Source organism: Schistocerca piceifrons, chromosome 1, assembly GCF_021461385.2.
Source record: "Schistocerca piceifrons isolate TAMUIC-IGC-003096 chromosome 1, iqSchPice1.1, whole genome shotgun sequence".
NCBI classification, from domain to species: domain Eukaryota; kingdom Metazoa; phylum Arthropoda; class Insecta; order Orthoptera; family Acrididae; genus Schistocerca; species Schistocerca piceifrons.
In genome coordinates this window covers 365,109,736-365,136,486 of record NC_060138.1, presented here as the reverse complement: position 1 = coordinate 365,136,486, position 26,751 = coordinate 365,109,736, and the positions used below count along the sequence as shown (strand labels likewise).

At 40.4% G+C, this 26,751-nt stretch overlaps 1 protein-coding gene across 3 annotated transcripts in view; it reads left to right on the top strand.

Moving 5' to 3' along the window:
* LOC124794562 (MAD2L1-binding protein) overlaps nucleotides 1–7,121 on the top strand; it is a 35,545-nt gene extending 28,424 nt beyond the window's left edge. For 2 of the 3 annotated variants that reach the window (XM_047258104.1, XM_047258103.1), the window contains one exon: nucleotides 6,596–7,121. In XM_047258104.1, coding sequence (XP_047114060.1) covers nucleotides 6,596–7,034 — 439 coding nt within the window. In that variant the 3' untranslated portion in view covers nucleotides 7,035–7,121. The remainder of the gene's footprint in view (nucleotides 1–6,595) is intronic. The other variant, XM_047258105.1, reaches the window with a different exon arrangement.
* The last annotated feature ends 19,630 nt before the right edge of the window (nucleotides 7,122–26,751 follow it).

Sequence of the window (26,751 nt, the reverse complement as noted above, 5' to 3'; positions counted from 1 at the left end):
ACTTATGGGCAGATGCATTTCTTCCCTATTTGCGGCAAATAATGAGAGTGAATTTTGGATGAGATGTGAAAATCACAGTCACATCTCATTCCATTTCATATTGTTTTGCAGCTTTATGCCCAGATATTTAAATGATGTGACTGTGTCAAGCAGGACACTACTAATGCTGTAGTGTAACATTACAGGTTTGCTTTTCCTATTCATACATATTAGCGTATATTTTTCTACATTTAGAGCCAGCTGCCATTCATCACACCAACTAGAAATTTTGTTTAAGTCATTTTGTATCCTCCTACAGTCACTCAATATCAACATTGTCCCATACACCACAGCATCATCAGCCAGCCACCACAGATTGCTGTCCACCATGTCTGGCAGATCTTTCATGTATATAGGAAATAATTGTGGTTCTACCACACTTCCCTAATCATTCCTGATGATACACTTCTCTCTGATGAACACTCGCCATTGAGGACAACATACTGGGTTCTATTACTTAAGAAGTCTTCGAGCCACTCACATATCTGGGAACTTACTCAGTATGCTGATTCTTTGATTAATAGTTTGCAGTGGAGCATCTTGCCAAACACTTTTCAGGTAATATGGAATCTGCCTGTTGCCCTTCATCCATGTTTCACAGGACATCATGTGAGAAAAGGGAAAGCTGAGTATTGTGCAAGCAATTTTTTCTAAATCCACACTTATTTTTGGGCGAAAGCTTTTGCATCTCGAGAAAATTTATTATTTTTAAACTAAGAATATGCTCAAGAATTCTGCAGAAAACCATGTTAAGAATATCAGTCTGTAATGTTGCAGGTCTGCTCTTTATCCTTCTTATATACAAGAGTTTTTTTGCTTGAGCTGTTCACTTCAGACTCTGTGCTGGGCAGAAAAATTGCGACAAATGGAAGCTAAGTACGAGCTGATGCTGTAGAGAACTCTCTGTAAAACCAAATTGGGATTCCATGCGGACCTGGTAATTTATCTGTTTTGAACTCTTTCAGTTGCCTTCTATGACAGGGATGCCTATTACTTTGTCCTCCATTTGGCAGTCTGCACTATGGTCAAATAATGGTATGTTTGTACGATACTCCTGTGTGAACAATTTTTAAGATGTGAAAGTGGAAACTTTAGTTTTCATTTTGCTATCTTGTATTGCTACAACAGATGGCTCAATGAGTGACTAGATAGAAGCCTTGACCTGCATAGTGATTGTATGTAGGACCAGAATTTTCTCAGGATCTTAGCAAGATCTTTTGCTAATGTATGATAGTGGTAGTTGTATGCTTTGCACATTGATCTTTTTACAGATGCACGAATTCTGTGTCTGTGTCTATAGCCATATAAGTATATAGTTCTGGCAACACCGGCCATGACCTCCTTCTGTGTGCATGTACACACATTCCCCGAACTCTTACGGGACTTGGTAAGAATGTATTCCACGAGTAATGAGTGTGTTGGGGTGGTACAGTACAAATGTAGTGTGTGGACATACAAGGTGAGAATGTGGGTCTCACAGGAGGCGTGCGCGAGATAGTCCCTGCAGTCACACTATCCTCTGTGCCGTCGGTGGCTCAGATGGATAGTGTGTCTGCCATGTAGGCAGGAGATCCCGGGTACGAGTCCCGGTCGGGGCACACATTTTCACCTGTCCCCGTTGATATATATCAACGCCCGTTAGCAGCTGAAGGTATTAATATAATTCTAATTTCTTTCTACCAGATATGTTTAAACATATTTCACAAGGCTGCCTGTCCCAGTAGATACTCGGTTCATTAAAGTCGCTTCCAACTAACATTGCATGGTCTGGGCATTTCCACACCACTGAGCATAAACTTTCTTTGAATGACTAAAACTGTCACAGTGGGATCATGTGGCTGGCAAAAACATCCAACAATTAGCTTGATTTCACCTAAACCTGCTGTACATGTCCAGATGGCTTCACTGTCACACTCAAATTGAATCTCAATAGAGAGAATATTTTTGTAGACTCAATGAACGCTCCCCCTCCTATGACATCTGATCAGTTTTCCGCTGTACATTCCATGATTCACTAAATATTTCACAGCTTTCTACTTAAGGTTTCAGCCAGCTCTCAGTCTCTAGAATAATTTGAGCATGGCATATTTCCTGGAGGGCAGTAAATTCATGGATTTTATTACAAATAGTAATGGCAGTTTACTGATAAAATTTTAACAATCAAAGTGTCTTTACTCTGAATGTGGTCTGATTTCACTATCTGAGTATTCATTGGTAAGTGTTCATCACAATACCTCAGCCTACCACATTGCCTAAAAAGACCCATGTGCACTCCACAAGTCTTCTATTACCTGAGTAGCTGCTTCCTGTGTGTAATGCATCCCTGACCTATCAAGGGGAGTCCCATAGTTTTCCATCCAATCATGCTGATCCAGAAACCTGCAGCCAAGGTGCAAATCAAATTGTGAGCTTAGTTTGGACCCCCCCCCCCCCCCCAAAGCAAGGCCAACAACAGCCATCACCTCTTCTGCCCACTAGCCACTAATATTAACTGGGGATGGCCTCAGAACCCAAGCAGCAGGTGTCATTGGTGATGGTATAAGTCATAGCTTGCAGATAACTGCCCACTGCATGCTCAGTAGCCACAGTCAAGGCCGCCACCACCTCACAGATGAGACCCCCCACCCAGCAGGCATACTGAGTTTGCATTGACTTTCTTTCTGGCCCCAAATGCTATTTGCTTAAGGGGCTCCGTAATGTGCCTAGCTCCCAATAACTAGCAAGCCCCCTGCCCTTGTGTGCCTGATCACACACTGCTGAAGGAGCGACCACCTGTCCATTCATAGAGTGGATGTGCGAGGACAGATAGCCAGTCTCCACATTGACCCTCCGTCTTGAGTGGCGCAAACACATTACAACCTGCCACCCACTCTGCGGTGAGGGTGTATCCACAGCATTGGGTACATTGATAAGGCCGACACCTGAGTTGTCACATGCAATGTACCAGATTCTTTGCCACAACTACATACTGAGGCATTATCCTCAGGACAGCTACCATAACCAAAAATGTATTCAGCTGTTACAAACTATGGCCAGCTACTCTTGGGTCTGCACACAGCATGCACACCTCTTTCCCATCCTATTAAAACTAACTGGAGAAGTATACTATAAAAGTACAAAGAGCAATGTAGATACCCAACTTGCTGCCCTCCTGACATTTCTCCAATGGCAGCTGACTCCTACTGAACTGTGTAAATGGTTGCTCAAAAGAAGTGAAAACTCACCTACAGACTGCACAGATCTACACTTTACAGTTACAAAAAATGAGGTTCCAGCTCTTACATAGAAAAACATGCACGGAATTTAAAGAATTAAACGAGGAAGAAAACAAAGAAAAAGCTAAATATTAACTTGTTGGTCTGCTCTTAATATTAAGCATCCTTCTGTAACACCACATTTCTCTTTATTTTTTGTTTTCCCCCATCTATACAACCCTGTGTTCTAAAAACACTTTCATAGAACTTTCTTGTTCAAATTAAGGCCTATATTTGATACTGGTAGATTTCTTGAAGTGAGGAATGCTCTCTCTTCTCTGCTAGTCTGCATCGAGGAATGCTATCTTTTTTTTTCTTCTGCTAGTCTGCATCATCTTCCCACTAGCTTCCTTTGGTGTGTGATCTTTTGCTTCCAGTTTAGAAGACTTCCTTTACTTCCTTTATTATGTGGTCCCAAATTTTGAAAAAGGACATTGTTCTTCCATGGTGTATTTTAAATGATCTGTAACGATGTCTGTATTCATACTCATTGAGCTGTGATGCCAATTTTGATGTAGTACCCAATTCTGATATTTAGTTTGCTGTCTCATTGCTGCTACTTCTCACTGCCTTCATTTTCCTTTAGTTTCTGTGCTCAGAGGACTCTTGATCCCATGCAATGTATCCTGTAATTCATCCTCAGCCTCTCTGAGACTAGCAGTATCATGAACAAATCTTATCATTGATATTCTTTCACTCTCAATTTTTTTTCGCACTCCTGGACCTTTCTTTCCATTATTGCTTTTTCTGCATGAAAGTTGAACAGTAATGGAGAAAAACTTTTGCCTTTTTTAATTCAAGCACTTTTCTCCTGGTCTTCCATTCATATTTTTCCCCTCTTGGTTCTTGTATATATTGTATATTACCCATCTTTCTTTATAACTTGTCCTTACTTTTCTGAGAATTTCAAACACTTTACAACATTTTACATTGTTGAAGCTTTTCCTGTGTTGACAACTTCTATGATTGTTTTTTGATTTTTATAAAGTTTAGTCTCAACAATAAAAGCACATCATCACAGTTGCCTCTCTGGTGCTTTTACCATGCCTAAAGCTAAGCTAACTGTCATGTAACACAGCTACATCCACCAGTTATTAGGGTTTCTTCCCATTCCATGCATGTATGAAGTGCAGGAAGAATGATTGATTGAATGAATGCCTCTGCACATGCTGTAATTATTCTAATCTTGTCCTCACAATCCCTGTGTGAGCAATACGTAGAGAGTTGTAATGTATTCCTAGAGTTATTTAAAGCCGGTTCTTGAAACTTTGTTACTAGACTTTGTGGGGTAGTCAACATCTATCTTCAAGAGTCTTCCAGTTCAGTTTTTTTAGTATTACTGCAACACCCTCCCTCAGGTCAAACAAACCTGTGACCATTTGTGCTGTCCTTCTCTGTATGTGTTCAGTACCCCATGCTAGTTCTATTTGGTACAGGTCCCACACACTTGAGTAATACTCTAGAATGGATTGCATGAATGATTTATAAGCAGTCTCATTTGTAGACTGATTGCACTTGTCCAGTATTCTACCAATAAACCAAACCCTACCACCTGCTTTACCCACAACTGAGGCTACTTGATCATTTCATTCCTCAATTTTTCTTTCCCATTCTTCTGTATGTTATTCTTATGAGGATGCAAGATCTAGTAAACTGACTGTGGAATATGTATCACATTCATCTCCAGTGAGTATCTTCAGGATTGAGTGAATGATGGTATTCTACAGCCCAATGGTACATCTCCAGTCTCATACACCCCACAGACTATCTTGAATAATCGTTTGGTTGACACTTTCTCCTGTAATTTCTCCAATTCTGTATTAATGTTTTCTATACTTTCTGTCTTATTTGATTGACTTCTAAAGCTCTGCCAGACTCTTACTCTAGTACTAGATTCCCCTATGTCCTCTGGAGAAACATCCATTTCTTGTTCTATTGTCAGCAGATAGTTCCTCCTCCTCGCAGGAGCTCTCAATTCACTCTTTTCCTATCTTTGCTCTATCCTGTGTGTTTCACAATATAATTCCTCTTACACTCTCAGTGTTGACAACTTTGCTTTTAATTTCATTTCGGCTGTTCTATATGCTAAATCTGTTCTGACAACCTTTTCCTTTTCTGTTTCATTGCATTTTTCCTGCAGCCATTTCATTTAACTTCCCAGCACTTTCTTTTGGTTTCATTCCTAGTTGACTTAGGAAGGGAAAATACCATTACATCAGTCACTTGCATTTGCTCTCCAGATTTTTTTCATTTTGTATGTCCAAAATCGGTAATTGGAGAAGTTTACAAAAGTAAGTGCAACTATGTACAAACTATAAATGAAGAAATTAGGAAAAAAAGAGGAGCATGGGAGTTATAAAATAAGTAATGGCATTCAAATTAATTTTGCTAATAAATTATTAAATTATACAATATACATATTAAATCAATGTAAGTTAAACGTTTGTGATTAAGTTGGTAATGGGTTTGGTTTGATAGTTTTTGAAGATTCAGCAAAAATTGTCTATGTTTAGAGAGCCTGTTAAAGAAACTTATTGTTCTTCATTTATTATCAACCTGTAAATGAAGTCTTGAATTAATTTTATCCCTCTTTCAGTTGTATCAGTAACAACCCGTACAATGTTTTATTTCCTTTAGCTGTTAAAAAATGTTGATTTTCTCACTGTACATTGTGATCAGCATTTAAAAATTCTTTATCAGCTTCAAATCTCTTACAGAAATTTAATGTTTAAGGAGAAACAGAGAAATTGGTTTCTTTGTCCTGGGAATTATCAACTTTTTTCACACCGAGTGACGCTTTACCTGTCATCACAATTATCTGATTCACCATTATATTGGATCAAAATGTGTCAAGCATATTGATATTACACCTTCTGAAAAGCCATGTTATCTGAAATCATCAGGATTACAGCCGAAAAATATTTGAACCATTGCCACAGGAAGGTGTAGGTGGTAGCTGTCAAGCCTTTTGTCCTGTGGTGATGAATACAGTCCATGGATTCATGCACTGTGGTCACCACCTATTCATGTGATTCCTGCTTTTGCCCTATTATTAGTAAGATTGTTGTGATTCTATGTTTTGAACTTCTATTTTGGAAATAACTTTATTATTTCACAAATTACTTAAGTAACATAGTTTAATTTGCTGTCCAGTACATTTACTGATTAGAGTAAATCTGAATGTTTGCTGTATACTAATAGACAGATTTAAAATATTAAAGACATCTCAACATTGTATATTAAAGACATCTCAACATTGTATGCCAGTTGTTCTGAAACCACTTTTTCTTATTCATTTTCAGGGGCATTATGACTTGTGAAGAGTTGCAGAACTTTGTTACCAAGTCACTCAGCACTACTAACACCTATCTGTTTGTGAAAAAGAGAGCTGGGCTGAATAGTCCATGGCTTCTTCCCAAAAGACTGTATGAACCACCTAACATGGGGCAACATATTATATTTTCATTGAAAGGTTCTACTAGTGAAGAACAGTCTATCAGCAGTAATGTGGATAATGATACTGGTCAAGAGGCAGAGATTTATCCAGATTGTGCTTTAGTGACTGAAGATAGTGAAGAACAGTTCAGGCTTCCTTACAATGAAGGACATAATCCCTTACATAGAAACAGTTATGTGTCACATGACCTAAAAAAGAATTCTGTGGATAAGAATTTTGATGACATGCACTGGTACCAAGCAAAACATGTGTTCAGAGGATTTGTAAATGAGATGCAATTTTAATTCTGTGTGTTTGTGTTTGTGTACAAAAAAAATTAAATTATCGTGGTGGTGTTCACGTGCTTCACAATAAAGTGCATTTGGAGCAGAGCAGTGTCTAGTATATGTGTAGTATTTCAATCAATTTATATGTGTTACAGTCTCTACCATTTTTTCCTCCCTTGTTTTGCCTTTTTTTGCGTACTGTGTCACCCACACATTTCTATTTCAAGTGTCAAGAACACAACTAGAAAGATACACTGCGTATACACACAAGTGTGATAAAATACAGACACACTAAATAAAAAATCACAGTTGTTTTTTTCATTGATCCTTTTCTTGTAGAGTTGTGCTGAACAGGATTAGCTTATCATTTAGAGTGCCCCAAATTCCTGTAGGCTTTATGAAAACTGCATTATTCATATATATGTTCTAAGAAAAATTACTGCATCAACAACACATAGATTGTCTCTCTGTACTTCAGGTGCCAATGTGTGCATAAATTCATTCTTCTTTCTTGTGCAGAAATGGAATATGCTTTCGTTCATTAATAGGGAATACCATAAGGCACTGCTCCCCCCCCCCCCCCCCCCCCCCCCCCCCCCCCCCCCCTCCGGAGGTCGTGAGTATTGTGTGCTGTAAGTCAGCTTCAAAGAATTTTCAGATCAGTTGTCTTGTGCTTCTCCTGTAAGCTGAATTTTCATACTCGTAGCGATGAACATGTTCCATGTTTGAGTCCTGATCTTCCTCACTATTTTAATGTGTAATGAAGTTTCTCATACTATTTATTACCACATGCATTTTGTCTAAGAAAAAAGTCTCATGACAAGGCATTTTTACTACTTGCATGGTCAGAATATAAATTACCAATGCTATTACACAACAGTTGGAAATATAATAGAGACACAAATTAATAGATAATAAGCTATAATTTGAGAAGAGTGAGTAATGCTTGTTGTATCTATAACATTTCATAAGCTCTGTGTGTTCCATAGATAATGCAGGTGGGGAACACATTAGGGAACTTGGTTGATCGTGGCTGGGTGAGATTTTGCAAATCTGTGGGTAATAAACGTCCAAATATGCCTTGAACAAAATTAACAGTGACAGTTGAATGTACTGTTAGAGGAACAATAATCTTCACATTAGGTAAACATGGAGTAGCGAAAGAATGCATATGTTAATGTAATGGTATTGTTTAGATTTGAGTGGGTGAGTGGTTCTCTGCTAGAGCTGGGTGGAGCCAGAGATGATGAAGGCAGCCAAATTTTGTCAAAGTTCTTTATTATCTTTATTATTAACCACAGACAGACATAGTGCAGTGCGCCTACACTAAGCAGACGATGATAATTGAACCCTGCACCCAGGTGCACTGGTTTGGATATGCTGTTGTATGTGTTTTCTCAAAGAGGTGGCTCGATAGTGAACAGCCTTGGCTACTGGTGTATTCCAGTCAGGCAGCTGTGGCTGAGTCAGGATGGTGTGACACTGTTCTGGCTCTGATGGCTGGGTTAATGCGGCCTGCTGACCAGCGTAGTGAAAGATGGTGGTGACATTTGGATGATAAACACTGGGTTGAAAGCTGCTGCACTGTTCCTAGTGATATCAGACCCAGAGCAGTATGCGTTCTTCTACTTGAGTCCACTGGAATCGTGCTTGAGTAAACTATAACTTTGTCTTTTTTCCATTTCTGTATTTATTTTATGTTCAGAGTGTCACTCTTGCGAGGCACAGACATAGAGTCTTTGGGTCCTATTTTGCACCACCCTGCTTCATCTCTCACTCCCTTTTTAACCCAGTAAGCTACTCTGTTGTTCCACCTTGTAAGAAGGGGGGATCAGAATTGGAGGCATTGTATCACTGTAACCTCACTAACAATACCCACATTTTTAGTGCCTTTCTCAACATCACTTATTCTGAGTACTTCTAAGAAGGCAGAGTAATGTATATAGTATGTGAGCAAAAGTATCCGGATACCCCCAAAAACATACATTTTTCGTATTAGGTGCATTGTGCTGCCACCTACTGCCAGGTACTCCATATCAGCAACCTCAATAGTAATTAAACATCATGAGAGAGCAGAATGGGGCACTCCACGGAACTCATGTACCTTGACCATGGTCAGGTATTGAGTATCACTTGTGTCATACGTCTTTACATGAGATTTCCACACTCCTAAACATCCCTAGGTCCACTGCTTCCCATGTGATAGCGAAGTGGAAATGTGAAGGGACACAAACAGCACAAAAGTGTACAGGGCGACCTTGTCTGTTCACTGACAGAGACCACTGACAGTTGAAGAGCATCGTAATGTATCCAGACCTTCACACAGGAATTCCAAACTGCATCAGGATCCACTGCAAGTACTATGACCATTAGGCAGGAGGTGAGAAAACTTGGATTTCATGGTCGAGCGGCTGCTCATAAGCCACACAACATGCTGGTAAATGTCAAATGACGCCTCACTTTGGTGTAAGGAGTGTAAACATTGGACGATTGAACACTGGAAAAATGTTGTGTGGAGTGGCAAATCACGGTACACAATGTGGCAATACATTGTGGCAGGGTGTGGGTATGACGAATGCCTGGTGAATATCATCTACCAGCAGTGTAGTGCTAATAGTGAAGTTCACAGGTGGTGGTGTTATGGTGTGATCATGATTCTCATGCTGTTCTGTGTGTCACTATCACAGCACAGGCCTACATTGATGTTTTAAGCACCTTTTTGCTTCCCACTGTTGAAGAGCAATTTGGGGATGGCCATTGCATCTTTCAACATGACCGAGTTCAACATGATCGAGCACCTGTTCATAATGCACGGCTTGTGGCGAAGTGGTTACATGACAATAATGTCCCTGTAATGGACTGGCCTACACACAGAGTCCTGACCTGAACCCTATAGAACACTTTGGGATGTTTTGGAACGCTGACTTCGTGCAAGGCTTCACCGACAAACATCAATACCTCTCCTTACTGCAGCACTCCATGAAGAATGGGCTGCCATTCCCCAGGAAAACTTCCAGCACCTGATCGAACGTATGCCTGTGAGAGTGGAATCTGTCATCAAGGCTAAGTGTGGGGCAATACCATATTGAATTCCAGCATTACTGATGGAAGGCGCCATGAAGTTGTAAGTCATTTTCAGCTAGGTGTCCAGATGCTTTTGATCACATAGTGTATGTCTTCTAGAGCCATGCCGTGTGCTATCCTAAGTAAGCAGTATTTGGCAATCTTCCAGCACTCAAGGTCAAAGCAAGCATGTCTTGGCTTGAACAAACTTACCCATATTCACAGTGCCCTATTGTGCCTTATAACAAATAAGGGTAATTATTAGTTACAGAAGGAAGGAGTCTTTGGTAACATTGCTATGGTCGAATTCTCAGACATAATGACCGGGAAACTATCAAAACTCCACATTTCTGTGGCTCATATTACTACAAAAATTTCAATGTAATAAAACCTCTCATCCAGAGACACTTGTCCAATGTACTGTGCTACGTGAGATTTCCAATATCACTGACTTACTGTTTGGGGGCTGCTTTTCAACAACTCCCTCCTGTGCACTCTATGATACTGTATAACAACTAACCCCATCCAAATAGGCCTCAGAAGGCCCAACGGTACTGACAGAGTGCCGTGTCATCATCAGCCTGAGAGCACCCCCCCCCCCTCCCCTTGCCAATAGTGCTCAGCCAACCTGGACACTCAACCGTCCAAGTGATAACCACGCCCAACAGCACTTAACTTCAGCGATCTGAAGGAAACCGGTGTTATGACTTCAGCAAGGCTGTTGTCAATACTTTATAATTATTCCCTTAATATCTGAAGCATTCCCCATGATGTCATTTCCTTGACTTGAACATATATATGAGGTGGATTTTCTGCCATCATGCTCCTTGTAACTCAAGGACCTGGAGCAGTTTAACTGATGACATCATGGCCAAAGACTCATTTTTATCTCGGTGCCTTGCTGCTTTGAGTCAGTGCACATGATTCAAAGTCAGGAAACATTAAAAAGTTTTGTTGTGACACTTAATCCATGTTGTTTTATGGAAACACATCTACCTTATTAGAACTAAGCAGTATTCACTAAGTAATATCATGACGGTTGTCGTACTACCAGATTATTAACTCTTGATAAGCTATTGGTTATTTCGTTTCCTAGTACAAACTTTAACTATTTATAACACTCATTCTATTTCAGATAGACATATCATATCCACTAGAACAAACGACTAAATTTCTATTTCTCTATTTAAAACAACCCTTGCTTGTATTTGCCTATTATTTGCATTCACCTAAATGTTCTCAGTATGCAGGGCCTTCCTCACCTTAGCCACAGACTTTGAGTTTACTGCCTAGGGTAATGTCCTTTCTGTCTGTGCACCATGTGTGATTCAGCTCATGGGGCTGCATGCCCAAAAAAATAACATTGCTTACACACATTTGGTGTCATTGGTTCATCCCTCAGGTGCTACCCAAGTACCATAACTGAGTTTATGCCAGACAAATGATTACAAAATGGGAAGAGGACAAGTGCAGGGACTCTATAAGTGATATAAGCGGTTGCTGCTACTTACATTCATTGCTTCACACATGTTGAGCTACCAGTTCAATCTGCATCAGCACTCTGTCTCCATCTACGCCATCCAACTTCTGACACCAGTTGTAATGGTATTGGGGAGAACAGAGTAGACACATGGTTCTATGGAGGCGATGGCTGGACGATTAGGTGACGAAGGCAGCCGGATGTTGCGAAAGTTGTTTATTTTTAACTATAAACAGACGTAGTGCAGTGTGCATGCTGCAATTAGATGATAGATGTTGGGCATTCAACTGTGCATCCAGGTACACAGGTGTGGACGCAATGCTATAAGTGTTTCTCGAAGAGAAATCTGGTACTGAGAAGTCTCGACTATAGTACATTCCAAGCCACTGGCTGCTGTTGAGTTACGATGGTGTGATAGAGTCCAACCTCAGGTGGCCAAAATGAAGCAGACCAGTGGACAATCTAGCAGGATATATCAGTGAATTCCAGATAACAAACCCTGGACTGATGGTTGGGGCACTGTGTCTGACAGTGTCAGCCCTCAGCAGTTTGTAACTGGGAGGACCTCATTTTGTACGTCGGACAATGAGGTAGGACCCCCACTGGCAGTCTCTTGGAGATGGTGCAGAGGAAAGGTGACTTGATGGCTAGGCAGTCAGGCAGCAGTCATTGGGATGCAGATCAGTTGTGTTAATGATAGTTGCATCAGAAGAGTGACCCGTTGGCAGAGATCTACACATGTTAGCCATTGATGCATAGCCAAGCCATACTGATGATCTGCTTGGCTTGTCCAGGGGTATATATATACAGAAAATGAGGGCTTGTTAATGTGAAGGACAAGTACTGCCACATACTTCAGTGCCATCAAAACTTCTTGAAGACTGATCATTGCCTGGAGAACTAGGGACTAGGGTCGCTATTGAGGAAGCTGTCACTATGGCAAAATGATACACTGGCTAGCTCCAATGTGCACCCTGAGTACAACTCTGGACTCCTGTCTGCGTCATACAATTACAATGTTGTAGTCAGTATTTCTTTACGTATTTCCATGGTGCATTTTGGAGGTTTAACCTACATCTGGTGGGTTTATGTAGATTAATATGGCATGTATGTGTTCTTTTATAAATTTCAGGTAACCTATACTACTCTCTCTTGTAATCTTATTGCAGACACAAAGTTTGATGGTGTATATGATGTAGCATGAGAGGAAAACGAGCCTATGACCATTAGAAATAGTGCCACAGGTTACCCAAAAGTCATAAAACACACACACACACACATTGTATTATCCCACTTGTTAATAGAGGTTTAAACCTCTGAAATGCATCGTGGAAATGAATAAATGGTGACTGGTATCAGTAAACTTGTTTCATTCTATATCAATAATAGCCACAGTAAAGCCTAAGCAAACATGTTTGCATTTAAAGTTCAGATGACAACTATTTCACTCTATGATATGGACTTAAGTGTCTGCCTGAACAAACCCTCAAGTAACCCTCTCCATCTGCCATAATCTCCTCTCCTTGGAGAAAACAGCCAGATGTAAAGAAACAGATCTTACAACTAAAGTGGCTACCATACTACAGTTGAACATGAATTGCTTCAGGATACATAAAGGAACTGAAACTTGTAACACAGTGGAGACTCTTTTATGATGCCCCTGCATTCAGGGATTATTTTTGAAGGGGAAATACATGTATTTGTAGGTAATGACACACTTTTGGCTTCTCCCATACACCACTATCTTACAAGCAATCACTGCAGCATTTTGTGTGTCATTTGCGTATACCACTGTTCATATGGCACAACTGTTGGTAAAACATTCAAGTGAATAATGAAAAGGAAAGGTCTGAGAACAGATCACTGAAGCAGAACTTTTACAACTGGAAGACATTCTGACTTCTGATTAGTTATCTTCATTAAATGTTTCCAGTTGCCCATGTACGACTGCACTAGGTGTATAGAGAATTCTCACTCACTCCATAGTACTGGATTCTTTTGCTAAGAATATTGTAGGAGATCATATTAAATATATTTCTTGATCTGACACAGTTGCACAGATCATATCTTTATTTTCAAAAGAGTTTTATACCTTTATTACCAAGCTGTCAACTGCTTTGGCTGTAAAAAGGCTGGATCTGAATTCCTATTGAGATGAGGTAAGAACAGGGTGTCTATAATGTCCCAGCATCATTTTAAAAAAATCACAACTTTGAAACTATTAGAGCATTGTGGTTTGTTGTAAAATGTTTAGCAACTCTCAATTTTTTTTCTGTTGTGGTAGAATTTTAAAGTAAATTCTGCTAGGCATTCGTACAACATCAAGGTGTTATTAGAGTTCTGGCAGCTTCAACAGTTCTGACTGCATCATTGATTCGTGCAAGAAGGTTAGCAGTGACATTGACTTGTGTTGTATACATATGATCCTTGATGTAACCCCACAAAAAAGTTTTATGAAAATTTTGACAAATAAGCTCCCCAATTCTTCTTCTTATGTGAAGATTCCAAAACACTGTGTGCTATGAGGCTTAGTAACTTCCTGCTCCAGAAGTGAAATCCTTACCCGACTTCTGACTCAAGGTGTTGAGAATGCTATATGACATGAATGTTGGCATTACTACAGGGTCATTCTCTGCTACCAATCTCTCAATATGCTCTCCTGATGTTGCACACACTGATCAGTGAGAAATGGTTGAAGAATTACACTCATTCCTCAGTCAAGAAACACCAGACTGAAATAGCAAAAAACCATCCAGATGGGTGCTGTGAAAGCCAGCTGAAATGTTTGAAAAGTGAACATTGCTAGTATGTCATATTCACCAAACTGCTAAGGTATCCACTCCAGTCTTCAGGTCAACTATGAATCTAGGTGACACCTTATGGCATGACACGTACTGTGTGTTATGGATACAGAAGTCAGGCAAGTTTAATTAAGACATTTTCTGTACCCATGTCATCTATAAATGAGCAATTGTGCATATGGTTAATTATGTTGTAGTTCTGATGATAATTAAATGGGACCAAAGTGTTGGAGAAATATGTTATTTGCTTGTGGATGATATCCTTTATATTTTCAAATATTTGTTTTCTATTTTTATTATTTGTTAGCATACTCCTTGGGCAGTGTACAGCAGATGGAGTTTGACAGCAGACACCCATATGCTGCAGCAGGTGCTGTATGGAGCTACCGACACTGTGTAGAATGCCAAGAACTTCAGAGTACTTTGTTCCATGGATGTGAAAAAAGGAGATAGTAAAAAATTGTAATATGAATTCTTGTAAAACTTTTTAGTTGAGTACAAGCTTAGCAATTGCTCAAACCACATACCTGTACTTACATTGTAATAAAAATTCATTATTGTTTAAAAATGATGGAAGTTAAATGTAGTAAATAACAACAGAAAAGTAAGAAACCAAAACAACAAGATCAACATGAAACTGGGAATTAAAAATGTTGGAAAATGAAACTGTAGTAACTGGAGAAACCGGATAACGGATGAGCTCTAGATCTGAAAATATTACATGGTTGGTGGTTTTTCAAAATTCAGAAAGGAGAAGAGACATTTTAAAAGAAAATGCACATCTTTTAATAGTGAGTTCTTGTGAATTTCATGCCTTTCATGTGAGATAGTGGTGAAGAAGACTGAATCTGCAAGAAGTTAAAAAATTCAAACTAATTCATTACATGTGGAAGTGCTATAGTACAGTAATCAAGGCTTGAGAAACTAAAGAACTGCAGACTTTAGTGATATTTTTGGGTTTTATTATAAAACTGAAGATTGGACTAAAGGTTTCCTTTCTAAAGTGAGTTGAAGGATTATTTACAAGTGATATTGAAGTACCGTGATTCAGTGAAGTGTGAGATATGTGTATATAATGTTTACAGTTATCGGAAGTCAGCCTTACAGCTGATTAACGGATCAAGAAATTGTCTAATGCTTCATGATTTGAATCTTAAACATTAATTAATATTGAATTCACAGGGCACTCCCAGATAGCTGGTCATTTTAAAGCACCGCTTCCAACTAGATGAACAGTGGGCTGGTACCCATCTCTCACCTCAATTACATGATTCTCAAACATTTAGAAAACTCTCTCTTACTTTCACATTAACAACATTACACACAGACAGTTGGGGGTACATGTATGGGAGGGGGGCACAGGAAAGTCATCTGGCAATCCCTTAAATTAACAATGCCACATATGTTAATGACCATACCAATCGGGTCCCGATGCAGGAAAAAAAAAGAGCGAGTAACAATGTTGCCGTCACACAATATATTAAATATATTAGCAACAGTAATCAACAAGACAGTCAACAGACAGAACAAAAAGTAATAACCATTGCTCCACAATATTTAGTGGTTAATATTAAATACAAAGAACACTGTGGAAACTGAACGTAATTTTGAATGGTATTAAGTGAGGAAAAATCAAAAGCTGAAAGTCAGAGTTACACAGGATGTTTCATAGTCTCTGCATGCAAGTCTATGGGTGATAGATCATGTCATGGGGAACAACTTTCGTTAGACAAAATTTTCGCTGACACTCCAGCAACACAAGGCGTCATTTTATACTCATTATTCCACTGATAGGCAGCAGGACTTAGGCACTCTGCAAAGAGAGTGAGTGTGTGTGTGCGCGCGTGCACCTTGCATGTTACTTATAACCCAGTCATCTACTCCATGTGAAATTGGGTATGCCCAGCAAAATTAAAGTTACTGCTTTGCTTCTAAAATATGTTTCTCTACTTAGAGACACTCATTTTTAAGGTTTTATTTTTGAAAAGCAACCTTATAAATTTGCTGTGGTAGGTATATTCAGCACACCTGGCTAGTGGACCCTGCTAGTTTGGTGAAATCTAGTCATCCCAAGGTTGGTGAATACTAAAGTATGCCTAGCAGTCAGGGAGCATCAACAAACATTTTGTCTCCAACGAAAGTTGTGCCCTGTGATGGGATCTTTCATCCCTAGACATTTTGTGCAAAGACTTTGAAATACCCTGTATACGTAGACACTTCTTGTACTACCTGAGTGATAGGCGAATAGCTTATTGTCCAGATGATCACCTTGAGGCTGTAACAATAGAGAACACAGTGACCATAGTACACCTGCTTGCTGGAAATATGTGTTCAGCCATTCCCCACATTGTGACCAGCCAATGCAGTGGGAATCCGGCAATGATTGTGTGCCCACATCCTCTATAAATGAGCAGTGGGCTTGGCATATGAAAACTTTAATTGGGGATCACTTCATTGAAAGCTGATTATTTCTGTTGGGTGAGATATCATTTTATTGTGCAGCGGGTTATTAATTTCAATGTATAGAGTGACCTGTTGAGATGAATGTCAGTTTACACACTGAACTTGCTTAGCAAATTTCATTGATTTATGAGCAACTTAGATAAAAGAAACATGCACCTTTTGCTATAAGTATGTTCCAAATTATTGTAAATACCACTTATGTGATTCTTTATGATTATTATGGGTGAGGAGATTGATGGCCATGATTCTCATGGAAGGAAAGGAAGCATTCAAAAAAATTCTGTTGATGGCTTCTCACCAGGCAGCAGTAATGGATGGAGGATATTATCAGGCAGGCAAAAGATTTTCTCAAATAGACTAGAGGATTTTCCCCTCAAAATGATGGGAAACTTTCTAACATCAACAGTAAAGTGCTTGGTTTAGGTTCCCAGTTAAGTGGGAGAAGACAAACTAGAAAAGAGAATGGAATTACGAATAAAAACATATTCAAGATTTAGGTGATAATTTAGACTTGGCAAAATAAGAGTTAGAAAGTAAAGTTCAACTTTTATGTACTATTTACTCAGTAAAAGGTATTTTAGTGAGTTGAGTACAAATATTAGAAAAAGCTTTAATTGAGACAAAGGATAATTTAGACCAAATCACAACTAAGAATGTTGAGCTGTTTGCAGTATTTAAAAATTAAATGGAACCACAATTGGAGAAATTGGAAGCTACCATGGAATCTTCTGATAGTGAAGGAACTCTCTTCTGTATAAGCTGAGATAGGATGCTTAATAAATAACTGTGGGGATAAAAGATATAATACACAGTAGTCACATATCAGTAAGTATCTAAACTATCAATTTGTCAGAAGTGAGGTAAGGAAAGGATTTATATTTTGGTCACACACAGTGTGTACTGCTTATGAAAAAGCATTACAACTTAAGGAATATGTTTAGAACAGTAAAGAAAATACTGAGGCCTTATAGCATATAGTTAAAGTAGTTACTTTGCAAGTGTGTGTGTGTAAGTAAAAATATCCAATAGTACCAGAATGCCTTTAGGATTTTGTGGCTGAGGGCCTTTTTAATCAAAGAAGGAGAGAAATGGAGGAAAAGATGGTTACATGAGATCTTGTGCAGTACAAAGCAGGAGACTGAATTTGTGTCGAAAATCAGGCGTGGTTGTCAAACTGCGGCCCATGGGCTACATGCAGCCCTAATGAAGTATTCGTGTGGCCTGCACTTCTCAGTCATATTTTATAATGATAAGTATCGTTCAGCTAACAACTGAAACCAAAAATGTCTACTTACAATAAGAACTTCTTAAGAGAGTTTGCATTCCTATTCAGTAATGAACAAAAATTCTTACAGAGATAGTAATAACTTAAGGCATGCTTAATTTTAATTGACATTGGTGAATTCGGCCATGAGCTAAATTAAGTTGGCCACTTACCCAAGGGACAGAGGGGTATGTAGTGTGCCCACTACAGGACTGGTGGATATGAGAGTGAGAGTGTTTTATTGTTCATCTTCTCAGTACTGGCAACTCATGGGTGTGCACAGCTTTTACAGATTAGCCGCTAAGGTATGAATTTCAAATATGAGAATCATTTATTTGTGAATGTGCATTACAGAGATGGTCATCTTCAAATGAGTACATATTTGTAACAAGGAATTTGAAATTATATTAAGGCTGTTGTAATACAACACAGTGACTAGGAGAAAAATTACATTAAAAAAATCTAGTAAACATTTGTGACCACATTTCATAATGCATTGACACATAAGTACAGTTACTGTTATTAATCAGTTACACATCTGCTCACACACTAACAGAACACTTATTTGGGGCCCTTGATGGTGGCAGCAAACTGAAAAAGACAACAGTTGACACAAAGAGTTCCAATTACTGTAGCTATACTTTTGGGGCCTCGTAACATACTAATGTATGTAGGTTACCAGTTAATAATAATATCAGTATGCATGCAGTCCGAGGTTCTGCCCCAAAAATGTCAGCACTGGCTCTTGAGTAAAGTTTGACAACCATTGCTTTATGGGATGGGTACTGATAGTGTGTATACTGATGTAGTGTGAAGAAGTGGAATCTTTTTTCCCTTGTTACATGTTTAATTGCAGTTTAGCACTTGTAGGAGAATCCATCAGAAATGGTAATGGTAGTATTGGCAATTCTGGAGGAAGGAGAACATACTATGGGAGTCTTCCACTATGACAGACATGATCTAATTTATTAATTGTGTCCATCCCCTAACAACTCTAGATTAAGGTCACTGATGTATAGTTTTATTCATTTTTATAGTGAGAGTTAGTCCACTTTGTAGTCTGACTCAGATGTTGAACAAAAGTTACAGTGTGCATTGTGGCTCTCTCCATAGACTTTCCATCGTAAGGTGTTAGAACCAATATTTTTGGAGACTATGGGGATGAAGCTGGTAGTGTCCATTCTGTAGGATTGATGTACATCTCTATTCTTCCAGCAGAAAAGTACTCCTAGGGAGGGATCTTAGATGGGAAGGCTGTCTTTCTTTCAGGGCTGTCTTCTTTCCTTCTTGGGCTCTAACATCCCTAATCTTCAATTTCCATTCTTACTTCTCCTAGTGGGGTACCATTCTATCCGTCCGTAATCCATACCCAAACATTCAATTGAGTGAACCATTCTCCTTTCCAGTATATTCAAAACATGTTTTCACAGGTCTGCCTGAGGTGAAGCAATGTCCAAATCAGTTCCAGTCAAGGTATATATGGTATTCCTAATCTTCAATTTCCATTCTTACTTCCCCTAGTGGGGTACCATTCTATCCGTCCGTAATCCATACCCTAACATTCAATTGAGTGAACCATTCTCCTTTCCAGTACATTCAAAACATGTTTTCACAGGTCCGCCTGAGGTGAAGCAATGTCCAAATCGCTTCCAGTCAAGGTATATATGGTATTTCATCTGAAAGAACCTAATGTTTTTCTGTATAAGTAATCTCTTTCATCTCTATATTAAAATATAATGTCTCAACCAGATATGGAGTAAACATTTTATGTAATAGTGTAAAAGAAGCAGATTACCTAAATACCGTGTTGATATTGTCATTGAAAGGTCAGTGCGTCTTTGGTTGTAATAAGGGTGAGTAGAAAAAGCGGTGAGTCAGATGTAACAGCTCCATTAAAGTGGAACCTAGCTGCATGTGGTATATTTTAAGTTTCAATTGGAAATAAAGATAATGATAAATGATTGCATAGATTTATTATGAAACTTCCTGGCAGATTAAAACTGTGTGCCGGATCGAGACTCGAACTTGGGACCTTTGCCTTTCGTGGGCAAGTGCTCTACCAACTGAGCTACCCAAGTACAACTCACCACCTGTCATAACTGTGAGTATAAGGACAGATCGTGAGTCGTGCTTGGGTAGCTCAGTTGGTAGAGCACTTGCCCGCGACAGGTAAAGTTCCCAAGTTCGATTCTCAGTCTGGCACACAGTTTTAATCTGTCAGGAAGTTTCATATCAGCACACACTCCGCTGCAGAGTGAAAATTTCACTCTAGATTTATTATAACACTAACAGAACTGATTCCATTAAAGACCACACAGCTTTTTGATTAAAAAAAAAAAAGGGTGGTGGTGGTGGTGGTGGTGCTTATGATGCTCGTAATAAGTAATGATAAAAATATATTTTTTAAAAACATGTGCATACTTACCTAATGTAAGTCAAAAACTAATAGCTTTCAAAAGAAAATCAAGAATGGTACAAATATTTTAGTGGATTATTAATTAATTGATGAGAAAAAAATAAACACATGATGAACACTCAAGTACTTGTATAATTAAAAGGAAGGTTTGTTATAATATGTCATATTTGATTTAGATGGCTTAGAAAATAGAAACACGCTTACTCATTTATGTGGGGTGGTATGTGTGAGGGTACAGAATTTGAATCTATTTAAACTTCCTGGCAGATTAAAACTGTGTGCCCGACCGAGACTCGAACTCGGGACCTTTGCCTTTCGCGGGCAAGTGCTCTACCATCTGAGCTACTGAAGCACGACTCACGCCCGGTACTCACAGCTTTACTACTGCCAGTATCTCATCTCCTACCTTCCAAACTTTACAGAAGCTCTCCTGCGAACCTGCAGAACTAGCACTCCTGAAAGAAAGGATATAGCGGAGACATGGCTTAGCCACAGCCTGGGGGATGTTTCCAGAATGAGAATTTCACTCTGCAGCGGAGTGTGCACTGATAATGCTGTGAGTACCGGGCGTGAGTCGTGCTTTGGTAGCTCAGATGGTAGAACACTTGCCCGCGAAAGGCAAAGGTCCCGAGTTCGAGTCTCGGTCAGGCACACAGTTTTAATCTGCCAGGAAGTTTCATATCAGTGCACACTCCACTGCAGAGTGAAATTCTCATTCTGGAAACATCCCCCAGGTTGTGGCTAAGCCATGTCTCCGCTATATCCTTTCTTTCAGGAGTGCTAGTTCTGCAGGTTCGCAGGAGAGCTTCTGTAAAGTTTGGAAGGTAGGAGACGAGATACTGGCAGAAGTAAAGCTGTGAGTACCGGGCGTGAGTCATGCTTTGGTAGCTCAGATGGTAGAGCACTTGCCCGCGAAAGGCAAAGGTCCCAAGTTCGAGTCTCGGTCGGGCACACAGTTTTAATCTGCCAGGAAGTTTCATATCAGTGCACATTCCACTGCAGAGTTAAATTCTCATTCTTGAATCTATTTAATTCAGAATTTTTGGCATAAACATTAAAGTGTGAAATATTCTGTACCCCCATCAACTATAAATGTGCATACAGTTAGTTCTGTTACAATTCCAAAAATAATTAAATGGGACCAAAGTAGTCCAGGAAGACGTTATTTATATGTAATGATAACCTTTCACCTAACTACAGTGTATCCCTGTCTGCGAAAGAGAGCCAACGAAGTAGTCAGGCAATAACTTTTTATTTTCTTAAGCTCGAACACCAATCCACTGAAAAATCTGTCAGTGCAAAGAATAAATCAGATTTTCCATGCCCTCATCTCCACAGAATAATGCTGTGCTTCACTGTGCCTTCACAGATGTTCTTCTGGTGACTCCCACACAGTCTCGCTTCTCAGGGAGTGGGGCTTTGGGAATGTAGGGGTATTTATATTTCACCCGACATCCAGCTCTCATGTGTACTGAAGGTGCTGCTTGAATTTGTTCCATTTCTGATGCGGGCAGGGTTGGTGGTACTTACTATTTTGGCACTGAGACAGTATCAACCGTATCCAGCAGTGTGTAAGGTGACATTCCATGTTCAGCATGTATGTCAGTAATGTGCAGGTTTGACCCATCCCAATGATACCATTTTGCTCTCCCCTTTTTGATCTATATGCATGGCATGTTTATCCTGAGAGAGCACTCTGTAGGGCCCAGAATATGGGGACTTGACAGTGAACATCTGTAGCATCACATGTGTAAGTCACCGTAGGTCTTTGTGCGCAAACGTAGTTACCGCCCCATGTCTTGAAACAGTGGATGGGTGAAGTCTGGCCATATGCTCGTGTACCATTTCCAGTACATAAAGGCAATTTGGTCTGTCGTGCCCCGGTGTGATCAGTGAAGAATTCTGCGGGCTATCATAAGGGTTCTTCACAAACCAATTCTGCAGTGGATGCTCCTAAATCTGCTTTTAATGCTGTACGAAGCCCCAACAAAACCAGTGGCAAAGCTGACAACCAAGATTTCACATGGCACAATAAGCAACTTTTAATATTCTATGCCAGCATTCCACCATTCCATAGCTTGTTGGGTGGTAAGCCATGGTATGATGATGGTGGAAATGGCAGAGATTGGCCAATTCTGAGAACAGAATGCCCCTGGTCTATGGTAACATACAAAGGGCAGCTGAAATGTGCGATCCATGATGAAAGAAATACCCATGCCACCTTTTCAATGGAAATGTCTGATAATGGGATCGTTTCTGCCCATCTGGTGAAGCAGTCCACTGCAGTAAGGAAGTAATGGTATCCTTTTGACAGCAATAGAGATCCCAGGATATCCAGGTGCACATGTGTGATACGTTGTGTCATAAGTGGGAAGTCTCGTACCGCTTTGTGCACGTATCATCCAGCCTTGGCCCTCTGACAATCTAAGCAAGTTTTTGCAGTCCTTATTTACACTGGGCCACACGAATCTGTCTGTCATCAGTTTGGTGCTGGTGTTTATTCCCAGACGAGCCAGCCCATGGATGCTGTCAAATAATTGCTGTCGCAGTTTCTCATATACAAAATGTCTCGATTTTCCCTGAGATATGTCGCACAAACTCAGAAATGTTCACCAGCAGGCTGTATTTGCCACAGACGTAACTCAATGGAATTCGACAAGTTGTTGGTCTGTGTCTTGCACAGCAGCTAAATTCTTGTAGCCAATAGCCTGAGAGATCGATTCAACCAGGACAGGAAATCCGCCATGGCATTCTCAGATCCTTTTATACGCTGCAGGTGTGTCATGAATTTGGCGATGAATTTAAGTTTTTTTTATGGTTTTAGGGTGCAAAACTGCTACAATCATAAGCGCCCAATCAGTGGCTTAGTAAAGGGTAAAAAACCGAATATTAAATCAGCAGCAATGGGAGCAAAACTCAACGAGGAGGGAAAGTAAAAACAGAAGGAAATTGTAGAAAATTACTATTGGTGGGAGAGGTGGTTTTCCCCCAAAAAGGAGCTTCAAATAACTGATGTCATCTCACTGACACTCATAAACTCAAGGATGTGATTGGCTGAGCGCATGTAATCTGCTAAAAGGGAAGATAGATCAGGTGACAGCTGTAAACTGGCACATAGCGGATTAAAATAGGGGGCTCTGAAGTAAAATGCGTCTCACTGTCAACGATTGAGAGCAGTGGGGACAAAGCGAAGGAGGATCGCCACTTAAAAGATGCCAATGGCTAAAAAGACAGTGCCCTATCTGAAGTCTAGTTAAAATTACCTCCTCCCAACAACGAGGCCGGGAGGAAGAGGTCCAAGCACAGGGAAGAGATTTTACATCCCATAATTTATTATAGGGAAGTGTAGACCAATGCGTGTACCATAAAAGAGCAACATGACGACATAAAACGCTCTGTAGATCAGCAAAGGGAACCATGCAAACAGTGGGCCAAGGAAGAGAGACTGCAGCCTTTGCTGCTGTATCGGCTTCCTCGTTTCCGTGAATACCAAAATGCCCTGGGATCCAGAGGAATGCCACAGAGGCAACCCCCATGTGGAGCAAGTGGAGGCAGTCCTGAATCCAATGGACCAGAGGGTGGACGGGATAAAGAGCTTGGAGGTTAAGAACAGAGCTGAGTGAATCCTAGCGTATAGTATACTGTAGCCACTTAAGGCAACAGATGTATTGGACAGCCTGGAGAACAGCGTAAAGCTCTGCAATAAAAACCGAACACTGGTCAGGAAGTCGAAATCTAATAGGGGTGTTGCCAACAATATAGGCACTCCCAACACCAAATGTGGTCTTTGAGCCATCAGTGTAAATAAATGTGGCATTCTCCATTTGTGTGCATAGAGCAACAAATGCCCGTCGATAAACTATAGGGGAGGTACTATTCTTGGGAAGCTGACAAAGGTCACAGAGAAGGCAGGTCTGGGGACGAAGCCAATGCCACCTCTCTAGGTGGCGTTGACGAAGGCAAGGTGGTGCCATACCCTCATTTGTCAAGAAAGTTTTAGGAAAGAGAAGGCAGCAGTTGACGGAAGCAGACTCCCAGTGGTAGGAGAGAAGAATGGCGGCCTTCATACCCTAAATCCAAGGAGGCGTCAAAAAAAAAGGGCATGGGTCGGATGAGAAGGCATGGGTCGGATGAGCAGGCATAGATGACTTTAAGTTGTCATGGTCAGCAGCTGACCTTGTCTGTGCTGAAGGCAAAAGTAATCGGCTTGTGGTCTGTGAATGGCCTGGCTTCCTTTTGTGGTTGGGAGTGTCTGACAGCTTCATAAATTGCCAGCAATTCCCTGTCGTAAGCACTCCATTTAACTTGTAATGACATAAGCTTATGGGAGAAGCAGCTCAGTTGCTGCCAGTGGCCTTCGACATGCTGGTGTAGAGTTGCGCCATATCTACGACAATTACCAGTCTTGCCTGAGGAGCTGGGTATGCCAACATGATTGCCTGATGTAGACATGCCTTGGTCTAATTTAATGCCATCAGTGTCCATTGCAAAGATCATTTGTCTACTGTGTCGTCACTGGCTAGTGCTGACGTGAAAGGTGCCTTGATGGCTGCCGCACTAGGAAGATGTTGTGTGTAGAAATTAACTGCTCCAAGGAACCAGCATAGTTGGTGATAATCGACAGGGCAGTTGGTGATAATCGACAGGGCAAGTTATCTCTTTGATGATGGCAAATTTATCTTGCAGTGGACTGATTCCAGCTGCTGTCATTAAGTATTCCAAGAATGGCACCTGACACTGTTGAAGTAAACAGTTTGATTCACTGACCGAAATGCCATATGCATCAATGCATTGGTAAACAGTCTTTATATGCAGTTCATGCAATTTCTCGGATGCCAAAAAGACCAGGACGTCATTGAAATATGTGAAGCAGTATTGTTAACCTCTTAGTACTTCGTTGACAAACTGCTGCCAAGTTTGTGCCACACTTTTCAAATAAAACAGCATATGGAGGTATTCAAATAATCTGAATGGTGTCGTGACAGCTGTCTTTGGTATATCAGCTAGCAGTACTGGTATCTGGTGATATGTTTCCAACAACCAATGACACTAAAAATGGTCGCACCTGCCAGCACATACATAAAATCCCTAATATGTGGTATAGGGTAGTGATCGGGAATAGTTTGGGTATTAAGTGCCAGGTAGTCTCCATGTGGTCTCCAGGTCCCATCTTTTTCTTTACTAGATAAAGTAGTGATGACTACAAGTTGTCGGATCTAAGGATGACTCCTGAGTGCAATAGTTTTTTGAATTCTGCCTCCACTGTGGTAAAATGATCGGGAACTAACTGCTGTGGGTGCTGAGACACTGGTTGACCAGATGTAGTCCTGATGTGATGGACTATGTTGTGCTTAACTCCCTGTGCATATGGCATGGATTTGCAGTTTCTTACATTTTGTGACACCACCAGTCTGTCATCGAACATAGGCAAAGACCCTCGTCCTAGGGTGCCTTTAATGCGTACCCTGGCAGATGCTTGACAAGTCGATATCTACTTCAACTGCATAATGAAACAAAAAATCCAAACCCAACATTGCATCTGACACATCGGCAATCACGAAAGTCCATGGTAACATTTTTGAAAACCGATGTCTACATCTATCTGGCATTTTCCATAAGTCATGATTGAAGTCTGGTTTGCTGCTGTGAGCTTTGATTGAGATGGAGGAAGCTTCACATCGCAGCTTCTAACAGGCAACACACTGATGTCCAAACCTGAGTCGATTGGATAAGCATGGCCAGATTTAACATCTGTGACAAAATGTCAATGGGACAGTGAGGGTAAAGAAGAAAGATTACTCACCATTAGTTGCCCGTCATCACTCTCACCTCACAGTTGTAGGTGCTGGTGCTCGAAGTCGTGGCCAACGGCACCTATCGCTGGCTGCTGTCGCCATTTGGGTGAGTGCAGGATGACGTGGACAGTCGCCTTGTTTCTGAAGTGACAGTAGAACCTGGAGATATGTTCCTTAGGCACGTTGGCATCTTCCATACTCTTATTGTTTGTGGTTGCCTTGTCTCCGGCAACATCGATGTCTGTCACCGCAACTTGCCAATGTGATTTTGCAGCTCATCCAGTTGTTGAGTAACGTCCATTTGTTGGTGTTGTCATTTCGCTGCAGCTTCCTGAAGATCTGTACTGCCCCATTTGAACATCACAGATGATGTGTGCCCTGCATTTAATGAGGCATTGACCTTGTCAGCTACTGAGAGCAACGATGAAATATCGCATGTGTTCGAAAGCGCCA